Genomic DNA, 17,308 nt, shown 5'->3' on the forward strand with positions numbered 1-17,308 from the left:
TTTTTAAAGCAGTGGTTCCATGCATTTAATTTCATTTTTTTTACATTTTTATTCTAACAAGGATAAAAGGCTTCCATAGGCAATCTGACCTTCAAACCATAGAATTAGAAACTCTTGAACATCTTTTACATTCTACTGAAAAGGAATAATCTAATAATCTATAGGAAAGATGATCTGTTGACAAAGATGCTCACCTTTTCAAAAGCAAATGTGTAGAAAGAAAGGCTGATAACTTCTGCTGGGACGAGGGAAGACATAATGAAAATGTGGGGTTTTGGTTATTAGTATAACATTTTTTTTTTTTTTGAAGTTGTTTTTATTATCGCTGAGGAATAGAGATTGACTTGACATAACACCTGATATATTTTTGTTTGCTTTTGTGTAGGGAGATGCATTTATTTACATGGAACCGGAGAAACAAGTTATGTCCAGATCTGCAGATGAATGTGTCGTGGCCCTGTGTGATCAGTGGTTAGTCTCTCTCATAGCAAGAAATTTCCTCCAGTCACTTTATTTATCCTTTTGACTTTTATTATTATTATTTTTTTAATCAATCTTTCCTCTCCCAAGGTACTTGGATTATGGAGAAGAGAACTGGAAAAAACAGACATCTCAGTGCTTGAAGGGCCTGGAAACGTAAGAAAGAAAGGGGAAAGGTGATGAGGGAAGGGAGAGGAGATGAGAAACATGGAAGACAGTGAAAGTGAAGAAAGGCGCTTTATCTTTTACTCTCTCCAGATTCTGTGAGGAGACCAGGAGGAATTTTGAAGCTACCTTAGGTTGGCTACAAGAGCATGCTTGCTCGAGAACTTACGGTTTAGGTAACGCATACTTCAAATTCTTCTGTTTGAATGACTTTGCCAATTACACGGCAAATTTACACTTTTACCTTGTCTCCCTCTTTTGTATTATTTTTTCTGAATTGGAAGTGAGAGGTTTCAATTAGAGGGTGAGGGAAACTAGAACATGGTGCCCTATCATCTTCCTGGTAGTAGAAATATGACCTCTCTAACCCAGATAGCTTTATGGATTTTTTTTTTTTTTTAAGAAAGTTTCCAGTGCTTCAGCTGTTTGGTTTTTTATGTACCAGTTTATTTTGTTAATTATACAAGCAAATTTAAGACCTTCTTAAAATAAAGAGCTTTGTAAATGCTATATGTCTTAAAAATGTGGATTCTCTAGATGACATGTCTCTTGAGTTCCTCATGCATTAATTTTTTTTCTTTTTATCTTGCAGGTACCCGTCTGCCCTGGGATGAGCAGTGGCTGATCGAATCGCTCTCTGATTCCACTATTTACATGGCATTTTACACAGTTGCGCACCTGCTGCAAGGGGGGAACTTGCGTGGACAGGCAGAGTCTCCGCTGGGCATCAGGTGGGTAAATGGATGAGGCAAAGTAGTGTAGTTTGTTAGCAAGAGATATAATCTTTTGATATACGCATTGAAAATTCTTTTTTTTTAATTTAGTTTTCATCAGAATTCCTTTAGCAGAGTTTTGTTACGATGTTTTTGTTTTTTTGCTGCTGCACTGAGAAAAAGTAATAAATAGCTCCTCTGTTATCGTTACCATTCTTTATTCTTATTGAAGTCTTTTTTTAAAAAATATTTTATTTATTTATTTGACAGAGATCACAAGTAGGCAGAGAGGCAGGCAGAGAGAGAGGAGGAAGCAGGCTCCCTGCGGAGCAGAGAGCCCGATGTGGGGCTCGATCCCAGGACCCTGGGATCATGACCTGAGCCGAAGCAGAGGCTTTAACCTGCTGAACCACCCAGGTGCCCCCTTATTGAAGTTTTTTGTCATCATTTGTTAGTATAGGTATATTAAGAGATTCCTATGTCATGATTACGTGAATATTTTGATTTCTTCAAAGAAATAATCTGTATATTTTGTTGTTTGTTTTATATTTAATACAGACCGCAACAGATGACCAAGGAGGTTTGGGATTATGTTTTCTTCAAGGAGGCTCCATTTCCCAAGACTCAGATTCCAAGGGAGAAATTAGATCAGTTAAAGCAGGAATTTGAGTTCTGGTATCCTGTGGATCTCCGAGTGTCTGGCAAGGATCTTGTTCCTAATCATCTTTCATATTACCTTTATAATCATGTGGCTATGTGGCCAGAACAAAGGTGAGTGCTAAAAAGGCTGCAGACTAAACTTATGTCTTATGATGTCAAATATTTAAGAAGTTACTCTGCAAGGCATAGTTAGGTTTGCCAGTTGCCGTCTTTTTCTTCTGTTGAACATATAAATGAAGCAGAAAGCACTCTTTCTCCTCTCTGTTACATCCAGAAATCCACATATTTACCTTGGGCTCACCAAAGCACATCACATTTCAGGTACCTTGACAGTCTTTCAGTACTTTACTTGACCTATTTTGTGACTCTTTGACCTCTTACATGCAGAAATAAAGGTGGTTCAAGACAGAGCCTAGAATGTTAGAATTGGAAGGAAACATCCCTTTAGAGCTGAGAGCTGCAAGTTTACGGCATTAGTTGGTAGTGATGTTCTTTTTTTTTTTTTTTCCCCTTTGAGAGAGAGTGTGGAAGGAAGGGGGAGAGGGAGAGGAAGTGAGAGAGTGTTCAGCAGGCTCCACACTCAGCACAGAGACTGACACAAGGTTCAGTCCAATGATCCTGAGATTATGGCCTGAGCCAAAACCAAGAGTCGGATGCTTAATTGACTGAGCCACCCAGGTGTCCCTGGTAGTGGTATTTTGAGTAGAGTCTGAATCTAAGTGTCATTTTTAATCCTGTATGCTCAAAAGTAATACTTCTATCATCTTTTCCTCTTGATCCAAATATGTCTCTGTGCCTTTCATTTAGTCTCTCAAGGTAGCCGAGGAAACAGACACCTCCCTCTGTTTAAATTTTATTTCATATCACCAGAACAATCTCATGTGACTTTCTATATTTAGAATGAGATTGCATTTTCTTTCTCAAGAATAAGAGGAAGATTTTGAAGTAGAGGAATAAAGTAAATCTTATGTTACCCAATTATTTTGTTGTTACTGTTTAAAATGTATTTTTGGAGAAATTGGATATCTCAGAAGTATTTTTGGGGAACATAGTTGAGTGTTCATCCCTTTGCATCAAGTTTTTGAACATGTATTCGATTTTATAAATTATAGGTAAGTAATAATGTCAAGTGCTTGTAAGTAATAATTATCAGTAAGACCCGGCACTGTTCTAATCACTTATGACAACTCATTTCATTTTCATTACAACTTTTCCAGGACGTTCTATAATATCCTCGTTTTATAGACTAGGAACCTTATTGAGGCTTAGAGAGTTCATTGTAACTCATTGCTGAGTTACCCAGCAATGACACAGTGAGGATGCAAACCCTACAGCCTGTCTCCAGGACTCTTGTTCTCAACCACTATCCTCGCATAATCTCATTGCTAGAATGAATGAGTGGAACTTACATAGTTCAAAAATTCAAAGAGTTCATAAAAAAAAAAGAAAAGGGAACTTTTACCCTTGCCCCCGCATCACTCTGCTTCCCATAGGTAATCCCTGCCACTGCTTTCTTATGATTTCTTCTGGATGACATGTTTATGAATAAACTAGCATCAGATTATTTATTTATTTAAGGAGTCTCTACACTCAGTGTGGGCCTTGAACTCAAAATCCAAAGACCAAGAGTCACTTGGTTTTTGGACTGAGCTATCCAGGCACCCCATGTTTATTTATTTTTTAATTATGCAGAGATACAACACTGTGGACACTTTTATCCCCCATGTGATTGTATGCTTCTAAGATTTATTTATATCCACATATCTAGCCCTTTCCTATATTTTTAAAATACCTATTACATAGTATTTCAGTGTATGCCTATACCATAGTTTATGTAACCAGTCCTTTATTAATGGGCACTTCTTATTTTCATTTGTTTCCTATTAAGAGCAGGACTCAGTACATTTACATCGTCTTAGCAAACTGTTGTAAAGCTTTCAGCATTTACCTCAACTTCTTAAGCTTAGACTCGAACCTTAAAGTTTTATTTTCTGTCTTTAAACATTTACCTCTAAAGTGACAAATGGCCCACTGCTGTGAGAGCAAATGGACATCTCCTCCTCAACTCTGAGAAGGTAAGTAAATTTAAAATTATGCCGAGAACTTTGCAGATGTAGGAAGTTGTACATTTTAAAGAAATAGAGAGTGTAAAAATCAGTGTTAATCTTCCATTTAAAATGTTTAGGACTACCAGCATAAATTAGGGAGTAAGTGGAGTAAATAGTATTAACGGAGTGCAGGAACTGGGAAAACTTATCTATTTTAACATTTGTAGTTAGAATGGTAGAAGGTGATACAATTCGTGACTGGAGGAGACAGAGGGAGATATAAGAAATATAAAAATCCGGGCTCTCGGTGGCTCAGTGGGTTAGGCCTCTGCCTTAGGCTCAGGTCATGATCTCAGGATCCTGGGATTGAGTCTCATACAGGGCTCTCTGCTCAGCGGGGAGCCTGCTTCCCTTGTCTCTCTGCCTGCCTCTCTGCCTACTTGTGATCTCTCTCTGTGTGTCAAATAAATAAATAAAATCTTTAAAAAAGAAAAAAAAGAAATATAAAAACCCTACGTTGTGACCCTAGAATAACTTTCTCATTAAGTTGAGAAAATACTTGGTGGGATTTGTTTTCTACTGTGATCAGCCACTGAATTAAAATAATAGAATTTTGGAATTTGTAGGGTTCTTAACTGTTATTTAATGCTTCTTCCAGGCAGTATAACATATCTCTCTCTATACTACTACTGCTTCTGCTGTTGTTAAAACTACTAATATATATGATTTTTTTATAGGCTATATAAGACTTTATCTCATTAATCAGTGTCTTCAAACCCCGTGACAAAGCCCTTGCTTGCCCCTGTGATGCTTTTGTGCACATTGAAAAGGGTACCCCTCCTCACATAAACTAAAAATTGCCATGTTATTTATTTCTTAGAATATTCGTAGCAAGTTGATTTTGTTACAATTAGTGCATTTTGCTACAACTGATGGAATATTAATTGAAAAAGAGTATTCTTTGCTATAAATGTCTGTCATAATGAAAATAGGTGTCGATTTAAACAAATAGCAGGTGGTATGAATTGCAAAATGAAACATCATTTTTAACTGGTGCCCTGATATTGAAAGGGAATATAGAAGTTCATTTAAAATAATCTCTGTATTAGACTGAAAAACAGCTCTTTGATTAGATGTGTGTTAGATCCACAAGGACTTTTGATTATCAAATTCATTTTTTACTTTCTAAGGCGAAGTAGAACTATATATGTATTTACATGTATGTATATATGTGTATAAATATAAATGGTGTTATAATGTGATCTTTTCTTTGGTCTCAAAGTTGTCATACTATACATTGTACTCTTTTTATTAGAACTAGATACTTCATTGTGGTGTGATAGAAGACTAGATTATAACCTCTCTTTGGTATCGGCAAAGTTCTGTTAAAGACAACAAATGCTTTCTTTTTTCTTTAGATTTTATTTGAGAGATCGATGCCCAGAGAGAGAGCTAGAGGGAGCAAGAGAGCACAAGCAGGGAGAAAGGCAGAGGGAGATGGGGAGCAGGCTCCCTGCTGAGCAGGGAGCCAGCCCCATGTGGGACTTAATCCCAGGTCTCTGGGATCATGACCGACCTGAAGGCAGATACTTAACTGCCTGAGCCACCAGATAACCCCAAAGACAACAAATTCTTAAATAGTAAAAATTGGCAGGCTGTGCACAGTGTGTCCTTAAATGTGGTGCCCTCAGGTAGAGCACGACTTGAAACAACCACTTGTTTTAGTTGAAGTTCCCTAAAACACCTAAATCTGACATCATATGCCAGTCCATTTGTTTCTGAATGATTCTAATTGCTCTAAAGCTCTTCTTTAAGACCCCTGAAATGTTCCAGAGATACAGTGGAATCATTATACATGTATAAACAGATTCCTAAGGGGCAGTATAATCTACTGGAAAGATTAGTGCATTTAATACCAGACTGGAGACCCTGTCCTAGCTCTGTCCCTGCCTAGCTGAGTGACCCAGACAAGTCACTATGTTAACTGGATTTCAGTGTCCAGCTCTGTAAAATTAGTGCAAGATACCTTTTCCTTTTTCTCTCTATTTTTTTTTTTTTGGTCTTTATCTGATTGTGGCTAACCTACTTACTTTGATTTGTCTGATTTGGTTTATTTTGTTTATATATATTCTTAATAATATCTGATCATTGACTTTCTATTTCAGATGTCCAAGTCCACAGGCAACTTCCTTACTTTGACCCAAGCAATCGACAAATTTTCAGCCGATGGTGAGTATACTTTTTTTTTATTGCTCATATATAGGGTCTGATTCTTTCCAGATTATAGAAGGCAAATTAAAATTACTATTTCAGTTTTATTGCACTTTTCTTTTGCTTTTTCCAGTACTTTAAAATACTCATGTTTTCTTTGTGTATAAGCAACGTAAGAATTGCCAATGTGATCTGTTTAGGAGCACATTCAAGCTAACATTATTAGAGTCTTTTTAAAAAAGAAACTCACTGTAATTGCTATCTGGCTTGTTTCTAATTTCTTACTACTTATAAGGTTAAAGAGTTGGTTTGTAGAGATGTTGATTATGAAGCTTTTGCAAAGTATTTCCTTCATACATGATATACATATAGGTGACTTGAATCTGGAGCATTCTTTTTTTCAAGAAATATTTTCTCCTTGGTTGTAGTACTATTCCATTTCATCATTACTTTTTCAAGGGAGGAGATGCACTGTCTGACCTGTAGGAACCTTTGATTGTTTTGGTCCTTATGGCATGTCTTTTACTGATCCTGGCTAGCACAGTTTGAGGCCATGCTGAAGGGATTGGAAAAGAACTAACCTAACTAACCTTAAAAACAGTGTTTTGACTGGAAGCTGTAAGCCAAAAAGAACTACACACAAATACTGTAATAAGTAAAACTGTTTCTTACATGAGGTGTAGGTTAGCAATTCTGAAGCTAATTTTATGTTTTTACTGGGATTGAACAAATAAATCTATTGTAGATGAGAGCTCACTGTTAAAAAGATACAGATAATAAAGGGGGAATGCTAGACTGTACCCTATGGTGTATTTGGCAATTTCCAAAGGTTTTAATTTTAAAAGATTTTATTTATTTATTTTTCAGAGACAGAGGGAGAGAGAGTGAGTGAGCACAGGCAGACAGAGAGGCAGGCAGAGGCAGAGGGAGAAGCAGGCTCCCTGCCGAGCAAGGAGCCCGATGCGGGACTCGATCCCAGGATCCTGGGATCATGACCCGAGCCGAAGGCAGCTGCTCTACCAACTGAGCCACCCAGGCGTTCCAGGTTTTAATTTTATATATAGACAGAGTGATGTAAAAATAAATGTAGATATGTGTGGTTGGTTAGTATACATGCGTACATATCCCTAGCCATGTCTGCTGAGGCGGCTTATGAGCAGTGACACACTAGTAACAGGGACACACCTGGCTTTTAGATCTTGGTCTCCAATAAATGGAACTCAGGTGCCTGAGAGAAATGATTGATTGGCGGGCTGGAGTAGGAAAAATACAAGATGAGCACGAAACATCTTAAGGTGCCAGAAAATAAGGAAGTGTTTCAGTAAGGATGAGGACATTTACAAGGACACAGATTTATTTAAGACAGAAGATCGTGGCACTATCAAATCATCCTAAAGAACCCAGAAATCTTTCTGAAGGCTAGCAGAACAAACTCCACAACTAAAGACAGAGAAGAGGCTATACTGAAGAAGGTAGGAAATGCTGAGGTATGGTTTGAGAAAGAAACAGGTCATGGCCACTGAACAGTGCAGGGGTGGGGGGGGCAGGTGTGGAGTTAGGAGCCATTGCAAAAAGGGCATATGACAAATTAGTTCACAAGAGAGTGCATGGAGAAAACAAATCCCCATAGCAATTGGCTTGGAAATTGAGAGGGCCTGAATTTCATGAGTTCTTGAAACCAGTGGCGTAGGGCCCCCTGCTGGAAGCTGCACAGTGCTAACACTTGCCGTCTAACTTGGTTACACCAAGTCCCACCCCTCCATGCGCTGGTAAAACCACTCCTCCCAGTTGTGCTTGCCTCAGTCCCAGCTTGGTGGGCTCCCTTCCCCAGAAGACCAGCTCAAACCCCTGCCCACATTGTGTTTCTCAACCCAAGAGTTTGATGTGGCCTTGGTTCTGGCAGTGACATATCTCATTTCACAAGCAGGCCCGAGCACACCTAGTTAAAATGCCACCACTTTCAGGCCAGGGACAAATTGCTCACAACAAGCAAAGAGAGCCTTTGCAAATCACTGGTCTGAAGGATAAAGTGGCCGGGAGAAAACAGCATATGTAGCACATTGGAGACCGTCCTAGGAGTGCCAGGCCCTGGGGAATGGGATACTACACAGTAGGGCACTACAGATCCTCCTCATCATAAAGCCATCACCCTCAAGAACAGGAAACATAGCTGACTTTCCTAACATAGGCACAGAGATTTAGACAACATGAGAAGACAGAGAAACTTGTCCCAATGAAAGAACAGGACAAAGCCAAGGCTGGAGATCTAAGTGAAACAGATATAAGTCACATGCATGATAGAGAATTTGAAGCAGTGGTCATAAGGATACTTACTGGACTTGAGAAAAGAGTGGAGGATCTTCCCAAGACCGTTAACACACGGGGAATAACATAACAGAGAAAAAGGGCTCAATAGACAAAATGAGAAAGGTGCTTGATGGAATGAACAGCAGGTTGGAAGAAGCAGAAAAATGAGTTAATGGCCTAGAAGACAGAGTAATGGAAAGTAATTAAACTGAAAAAAAGAGAAAAAAAGAATTATGCAAAATGAGAATAGACTTAGAAAATTCCATGGCTACATCAAACGTTAATAACATTTGTATTTTATTTTAAAGATTTTATTTATTTATTTGACAGACAGAGATCACAAGAAGGCAGAGAGGCAGGCAGAGAGAGGTGGGGGAAGCAGGTCCCTGCTGAACAGAGCCTGATGTGGGGCTTGATCCCAGGACCCTGAGATCATGACCTGAGTCGAAGGCAGCAGCTTAACCCACTGAGCCACCCAGGCGCCCAATAATATTTGTATATTTTATTTTATTTTTTTAAAAGATTTTATTTATTTATTTGACAGAGAGGGATCACAAGTAGGCAGAGAGGCAGGCAGAGAGAGAGAGGAGGAAGCAGGCTCCCTGCTGAGCAGAGAGCCTGATGCCGGACTTGATCCTATTACCTGGGATCATGACCTGAGCAGAAAGCAGAGGCCTTAGCCCACTGAGCCACCCAGGCGCCCCCCCCCCCCCGGACAAAATAGATTTTTAAAACAAAAACTGTAACGAGTTAAGAAGGATACATATAATAATATAATAAAGGGGACAGTCCAACAAGAAAATGTAAGAATTGTAAATATTTGTGCACCCAAATACATAAAACAGCTAGTAACAAACATAAAGGAACTGATTGATAATATGCTGTAATAGTAGAGGACTTTCACACCCACTTATATAATGGACAGATCATCTAAACAGAAATTCAACAAGGAAACAATGGCTTTGAATGACATGCTGGAACAGTTGGATTTAATAGATATATTCAGAACATTTCTGTTCTAAAGCAGCACAATACACATTCTTTTCAAGTGTACATGGAATATTCTCCAGAATAGATCACATATTACGCCACAAAGAAAGCCTCCACAAATTTAAAAATATCAAAGTTGGGGTACCTAGGTGGCTTAGTCCTTTAAGTGTTTGCCTTTGGCTCAGGTCATGATCCCAGAGTCCTGGGGTCAAGCCCCACATCAGGCTTCCTGCTAGGCGGGAAGCCTGCTTCTCCATCTCTCATTCCCCCTGCTCATTTCCCTCTTTCGCTGTGTCTCTCTGTCAAATAAATAAATAAATAGATCTTATTTTTAAAAAAAAAGATCAGATTCATACCATGCATTTTTTATGACCACAATGCTATGAAACTACAAGTCAATTACAAGAAAAATCTGGAAAGACCACAAATACATGGAGGTTAAATAACATTCTACTAAACAGTGATATGGGGACGCCTGGGTGGCTCAGTTGGTTAAGCAGCTGCCTTCGGCTCAGGTCATGATCCCAGCGTCTTGGGATCGAGTCCCGCATCGGGCTCCTTGCTCAGCAGGGAGCCTGCTTCTCCCTCTGCCTCTGCCTGCCATTCTGTCTGCCTGTGCTCGCTCTCTCCCCTTCTCTCTCTCTGATGAATAAATAAAATCTTAAAAAAAAAAAAAAAAAAAAAAAGAAACAGTGATATGTGTCAACCAGGAAATAGAAGAAATAAAAAAGTACATGGAGGGGTGCCTGGGTGGCTCAGTGGGTTAAGCCTTTGCCTTTCAGCTCAGGTCATGATCTCAGGGTCCTGGGATCGAGCCCTGCATCGGGCTCTCTGCTCAGGAGGAAGCTTGTTTTCATCTCTGTCTCTGCCTGCCTCTCTGCCTACTTGTGATCCCTTTCTCTGTCAAATAAATAAATAAAATCTTTAAAAAAAAAAAAAAGTTAAAAAGTACATGAAAACAATGGTTCAGAACTTTTGGGACACAGCAAAAGTGGTTCTAAGCAGGAAATTTATAGCAATACAGGCCTACCTCAAGAAGCAAGAAAAAGGGGTGCCTAGGTGGCTCAGTGTGTTAAAGCCTCTGCCTTCAGCTCAGGTCATGATCCTGAGGTCCTGGGATCGTGCCCCACATCGGGCTCTCTGCTCAGCGGTAAGCCTGCTTCCCCCTTCTCACTCTGCCTGCCTCTCTACCTACTTGTGATCTCTCTCTGTCAAATAAATAAAATATTAAAATAAAAAAAAAAGAAGAAGAAGCAAGAAAAATCTGGGGCGCCTGGGTGGCTCAGCCAGTTAAAGTGGCTGCCTTCAGCTCAGATCATGATCCGAGGGCCCTGGGATTGAGCCCCATGTTGTGCTTCCTGCTCAGCAGAGAGCCTGCTTCTTCCACTCTCTCTGCCTGCTGTTCTACATACTTGTTCTCTCTCTCTGTATCTCTCTGTCAAATAAATAAATAAAATCTTAAAAAGAAAAAGGGCAGTGAGAAAAATCTCCCATAACCAAAGTGACCTTACACCTAAAGGAGCTAGAAAAAGAATAACAAACAAAACCTAAAACCAGCAAAAGAAAGGAAAAAATAAATATTAGAATAGAAATTAATGATATAGAAACTAAAAAAAAAAAAAAAAAAGTAGAACAGATAATGAAATCAGGAACTGGTTCTTTGAGAAAAAAATCAATAAAATTGATGAACCTCTGTCAGACTCACCAAAAAAAGAGAAAAGGCCCAAGTGAAATCACAAATGAAAGAGGAAAAATAAGAAAACAATTAGAATATTATGAAAAACTGTATGCCAACAAATTGGATAACCTAAAAGAAATGGATAAAGTCCTACAAACATATAACCCCCCAAACTGAAACAGGAAGAAATAGAATATTTGAATAGACTGATTACCAGCAAAGAAATTGAATTCAGTAATCAAAAAACTCCCAACAAGCATTAAGTCCAGAACCAGATGTGTTCATGGGTGAATTCTACCAAATATTGATTGATTGACTAACTGATTGATTTTATTTTTAAGTGATCTCTGTACCCAGTGTGGAGCTCAAACTCAGAATCCTGAGATCAAGAGGCACAGGCTCCACTGGCTCAGCCAGCCAGGCACCCCTCTACCAAACATTTAAAGAAGAGTTAATACCTATTCTTCTTACACTGTTCTGAAAAATAGAGAAGGCAGAGCATCTTCCAAATTTATTCTATAAGGCCAACGTTAGTCTGATACCAAAACCAGATAAAAACACCACAAAAAAGAGAACGAAAGGGGGACGCCTGGGTGGCTCAGTTGGTCAAGCAGCTGCCTTTGGCTCAGGTCATGATCCCAGCGTCCTGGGATCGAATCCCACATCGGGCTCTTTGCTCAGCAGTGAGCCTGCTTCTCCCTCTGCCTCTGCCTGCCATTCTGTCTGCCTGTGCTCTCTCTCTTCCCCTCTCTCTCTCTGATAAATAAAATTAAAAAAAAAAAAAAAAAAAAAAAAAAGAGAACGAAAGGCCAGTATCTCTTGGTGAATATAGATGCAAAAGTCCTCAACAAAATATAAGCAAACTGATTCCAACAATATAGTAAAAAGAAAACAAAACAAGAAACATTCACCATGGTCAAGTGGGGTTTATTCCTGGGTTTTTATTTACAAATCAATCAACATGATGTATCAGTAAGAGAAAGGGTAAGAACCATATGATTGTTTCAGTAGATGAAGAAAAAGCATTTGAAAAAAAAGTATAACATCCATTCATGAAAAAAACTTTGAACAAAGGTTTAGAGGGAACATACCTCCACATAATAAAGGTCTTAAATTAAAAATCCACAGCTGACATCATCCTTAATGGTGAGAAGCGGTAAGCCTGCTTCCCTGTAAGGTCAGAAATTATACAAGGATGTCCACTCTCACCACTTTCATTCAATAGAGTACTGGAAGTCCTAGCCACAGCAGTCACACAACTTGTAGATGACGTGGTACTGCATATAGACAACCTGAAAGACTCCACCAAGAAACTGGTAGAACTGATACACAGAGTAAAATCTCAGGATACAAAATATATGTACAGAAGTCTGTTGTGTTTCTGTATACCAGTAGTGAACCAGCGGAAAGAGAAGTTAAGAAAACAATCTCATTTACAATTGCACCCAAAATATTAAGATACCTAAGAATAAACCTAACCAAAGAAGTAGGAGACGTGTACTCTGTAAACTATAAAACATGGATGAAGGAAATTGAAGATAGCAGAAGGAAATGGAAAGATATTCCATGCTCATAGATTGGAAATCCTACGCATTTAGTGCATTGCCTGTCAAAACACCAACAGCGTTTTTCACAGAGCTAGAACAAGCAATCCTAAAGTTTCCATAGAGCCACAAAAGACCCCCCAAGTAGCCAAAACAACCTTGAAAGAAGCAAAGGTGGAGGCATCACAATTGTGGACTTCAAGTTCTATTACAGAGCTTACAGAGTAATCAAAATATCATGGTACTGGCACAAAAATAAGTATATAGATCGATGGAAAGAATAGAAAACCCAGAAATGAATGCAACATTATATGGTCATTTAATTTTCTACAAGGCAGGGCGCCTGGGTGGCTCAGTGGGTTAAAGCCTCTGCCTTCGGCTCAGGTCATGATCTCAGGGTCCTGGGATCAAGTCCCGCATCGGGCTCTCTGCTCAGCAGGGAGCCTGCTTCCTCCTCTCTCTCTGCCTGCCTATCTGCCTACTTGTGATCTGTCAAATAAATAAATAAATAAAAATCTTTAAAATTTTTTTTTATTTCTACAAGGCAAGAAAGACTATCCAGTGAGAAAAAGATAGCCTCTTAAACAAATGGTGTTTAGAAAATTGAATAGCAGCATGCAAAAGAATGAAACTGGACCACTTTCTTACATCAGACACAAAAATAAATTCAAAATGGACTAAAGACCTAAATGTGAGATCTTGAATCATAAAAATCTTAGAAAAGAGCATAGGCAGTAATTTCTCTGACATTGGCCATAACAAATTTTTTCTAGATAGATTCCCCAAAGCAAGAGAAACAAAAATAAACTATTGGGACTACATAAAAATAAAAATAAAAAGCTTCTGCACAAAGAAGGAAACAATCCAGAAAACTAAATGATAACCTACAGAATGGGACAAGATATTTGCTAATCATACCTAATAAAGGGTTAATATCCAAAATACATAAAGAACCTGTAGAACTCAACACCAGGAAACAAATAATCCAATTAGAAAATGGGCAAAAAATATGAACAGACATTGCTTCAAAGAAAACATTCAGATGGCCAGCAGACACATGAAGAGCTGCTCACCATCACTCATCATCAGGGAAATGCAAATCAAAACAATGAGATATCACCTACACCTGTCAGAATGGCTAAAATCGAAAACACAAGGAACAACAGGTGTTGGTGAGGATGTGGAGAAAAAGAAACCCTTGTACACTGTTGTTGGGAATGGAAAGTGGTTCAACCACTGTGGAAAACAGTATGGAGGGTCCTCAAAAATTAAAAATCGAACTACCATATGATCCAGTAATCACATTACTGGGTATTTACCCCAAAAACATAAAAACACTAAATTCGAAGGGATACATGCACCCCTATATTTATAGCAGCATTGTTTATAATAGCCAAGATACGGTAGCAGTCCAGGTGTCCATTGATTGATGAATGGATAAAGAAGATATATGTATACACACATGCACACTGGAATATTTTCCAGCCATAAAAAGAATGAAATCTTGCCATTTGCAACCACGTGGATAAAGCTAGAGAGTATAATACTAAGTGAAGTAAGTCTGAGAAAGACAAATTACCATATGATTTTATTCATGTGGAATTTAAGAAACAAAACAGATGACGATATGACCAGGGAGGGGGCTGTGGAAAATGAGAGGGGAAAGAAGACATAAGAGACTCTTAACGATAGAGAACGAACTGATGGTTACCAGAGGGGAGTGGGTGAGGGGATGGGCAAAATAGATGATGTGGATTAAGGGATGTACTTGTTATGATGAGCACTCAGTGATTTAAAAAAAAAAAAGAAAGTACAGGAGCTAACTGGAAGGAGCTCTCAATTATCCAAGCTAGAACAATTTAAGGAATAAATGGTAGTGTTGGATTGTAACCCAGTGAATAGGTTGAATATTTGTGAGTTCAGACTGATCTAAATAATAGTTGAGTAAATGAATAAGTGGGGGTTTGAGGACAGCTTTTCCTTTCAGAAGAATTCATATTAATAAATGTATGAAGATTGACTGAAATACAAAATCACCATTAGGCAGAAATCACAAATAATTGTTAACGGGCGAGATCTGCCAATGGTTGCCAAAATCAATGGGTGTGTGTTTCTGGAAGAAACAAGTGGTTTGTATATTCTCAGAGTATTTCTGCCAAGATTTTTTTTTAATCACAAAAGGAAAAACTGTTTACAGTTGAGAAAACTTGACTACCTAAGTGACAAAAGCTTGCAACACCAGTAATAAGTCCTATCGATGTCATGCACCTCCCTGATAGTGATGTCCTGAGAGGACACACAGCATCACTTTAGTGATATTCTTGCTGGAGGTTCATAGGCTCAGTCTAATCATGAGAAAACATGAGACAAACCAAGTTTGGAGAAATTCTGTTAAATAACTGACTGGTACTCCTCAAAAATGTCAAGGTCATGAAAGACAAAGACTGAGGAACTTGTCACAGATTTGAGGAGACCAGGAAGATAAAATGATTAAACCTAAGGCAGTTTTCTGGATTGGATCCTGCAACAGAAATAGGAATTAGAAGAGAAACTGGTAAAATTTGAATAAGATCTACAGTTTAGTTAATAGTATTGTACTAATGTTAGTTTCTGGTTTTGAAACCATGGTTATGTAAGTTGTTAACATTAGAGAAGATTGTTAAATTATTTATGTCTATTTTCTTGCTGTCTCTGGACCTTTTCTTTAAGTATAAAATTATTTCAAGTAAAAACATATGAAATGTTTTGAGCTTCTTGCGTATTATAAAGCATATTTAATCCATCCATAACTTAATGTTACATATTCTCATCTCCCCCCTTTAGGCGCAGATGGTAGAAAGCAATACACTCTTCTGAACTTCTCCTTTATCACTTAACAGTTCATATTTGAGATCACTCCATATTGAAATGTAAAGAGTTTTCCACACTCCTTTGCCCTAATATAGTGTCCCTTTGTAAGGTTGTCTTGTACTTTAATTAGGTTTTTTTTTTTTTTCAATATTTTAGAATGGAAGATTTTGGTTACAAAAGTACAATTTTATTAGAAAACTTAGCAGTACCTGCTTTTAGAAAGAAGAAATTAAATATATTTTTGTATATGTAAGGCACCAGCGTGTTCTCTCATGCATTAAAATATTTTGCTGCCTCTAAATGAGGCTGAGATGTTGATAGGGATCTGTATTTCCAGTTTATCATTTTCTTACTCTCCTTCATTCAGGACCACTTTATCTCATTAACTCAACCAGTTGCCTGGAAGAAACACATTTTGATGCTAAGTATATGCAAATCAATACATAGGTGATTCCCAGATTTGAACAACTCTGTGGATCCTACTTTTGGTGGCTCTTATTTTTGTTGTTGATCCATGGCAGTCCCATAAAGCATCTGCTATTTCTTAATTTTGATGTAGGTTTTGCAGTATACCTGGTTGGACACATCGTTGATAGTCACTAACCACATTTTAAAATCATCACTTGATCACCCTCTTCTTCTGCTTCTGTTTCTTTGTCCTCCTCCTCCTCCTCCAGGAATGCGTTTGGCTCTGGCTGATGCTGGTGACACTGTTGAAGATGCTAACTTCGTGGAAGCCATGGCCGATGCAGGGATCCTCCGTCTGTACACCTGGGTGGAGTGGGTGAAAGAAATGCTGGCCAACTGGGACAGCCTGAGAAGCGGGCCTGCCAGCACCTTCAATGACAGAGTTTTTGCCAGGTAATCTGCCGACTCCAGCCCGTGGTACTTTAGAGTTGCCTAGTCTTCCTGCATTTTTAAGTTTTCTTTTTTCCTTTCCTCCTAAAATAAATTAGATATTAATAATAGCTGCTATTCATTACAATTCATTTTATTTGTTCTAGGTACTCTGCTAAGCACTTTGCATCCATTATCTGATTTTAGCTTCACAGCTTATATGATAAAGCTATTATTCTCCCTATTTTATAGTTAAAGAAATTGAAGCTTAGAAAAATTAAATATTTTATTAAATGCCTCAAAGCTAGTAATTCCAGTTGGGGGTTATGAATTTGCTTCTTTCTCCAAAGCCCTTGCTCATAGACACTTTACCTTGCTCTCCTGCATTAGAGGACAGAATGGTTAAATGAAAAATAGATTAGGAGAAAAAGAGAAATGCCAATTTTTTTTCTTTTAAAAAACACTTATCATCACCTTTGTATCAGGAGCCATCTTAAGAACTGCTGTTTAAAAAGATGAATGGGACTTGATTCTTCACTCTAGTTCAGCAGAAGAAATCATTCATTGAACCCATTGCAAGTGTAGTTATAGGGATGGAGGGAATTTACAGGAGATGGCATGTGCATTCTGGGTTTCTTGAAGAATAGATTTTTACAGGGAGAGGAGAAAGCCATGGAAAGATATGATATTTATTTGGGGTACAGTACATGAAGGGTAGAGTAGATCAGACACTTTGGGGCCAGATTAGGCTAAATTATGAAGGGCCTTTGGTAGCAAGAGAAAATTTTTTTAATACTCAATGTCACTTGTTTAAATGCAGCAAGT

At 38.3% G+C, this 17,308-nt stretch overlaps 1 protein-coding gene across 2 annotated transcripts in view; it reads left to right on the forward strand.

The window, feature by feature from the left end:
- The window catches only part of LARS1 (leucyl-tRNA synthetase 1), a 68,954-nt gene that overhangs the window by 32,192 nt on the left and 19,454 nt on the right, over nt 1-17,308 (forward strand). For both annotated transcript variants that reach the window (XM_082726037.1, XM_082726038.1), the window contains 8 exons: nt 386-471; nt 571-636; nt 739-821; nt 1,238-1,376; nt 1,917-2,129; nt 4,036-4,093; nt 6,232-6,295; nt 16,324-16,507. In XM_082726037.1, the coding sequence (XP_082582163.1) occupies nt 386-471; nt 571-636; nt 739-821; nt 1,238-1,376; nt 1,917-2,129; nt 4,036-4,093; nt 6,232-6,295; nt 16,324-16,507 (893 nt within the window). The remainder of the gene's footprint in view (nt 1-385; nt 472-570; nt 637-738; nt 822-1,237; nt 1,377-1,916; nt 2,130-4,035; nt 4,094-6,231; nt 6,296-16,323; nt 16,508-17,308) is intronic.

The sequence above is a fragment of the Mustela nivalis genome (assembly GCF_964662115.1).
Source record: "Mustela nivalis genome assembly, chromosome: 3".
Taxonomy (NCBI): Eukaryota; Metazoa; Chordata; class Mammalia; order Carnivora; family Mustelidae; genus Mustela; species Mustela nivalis.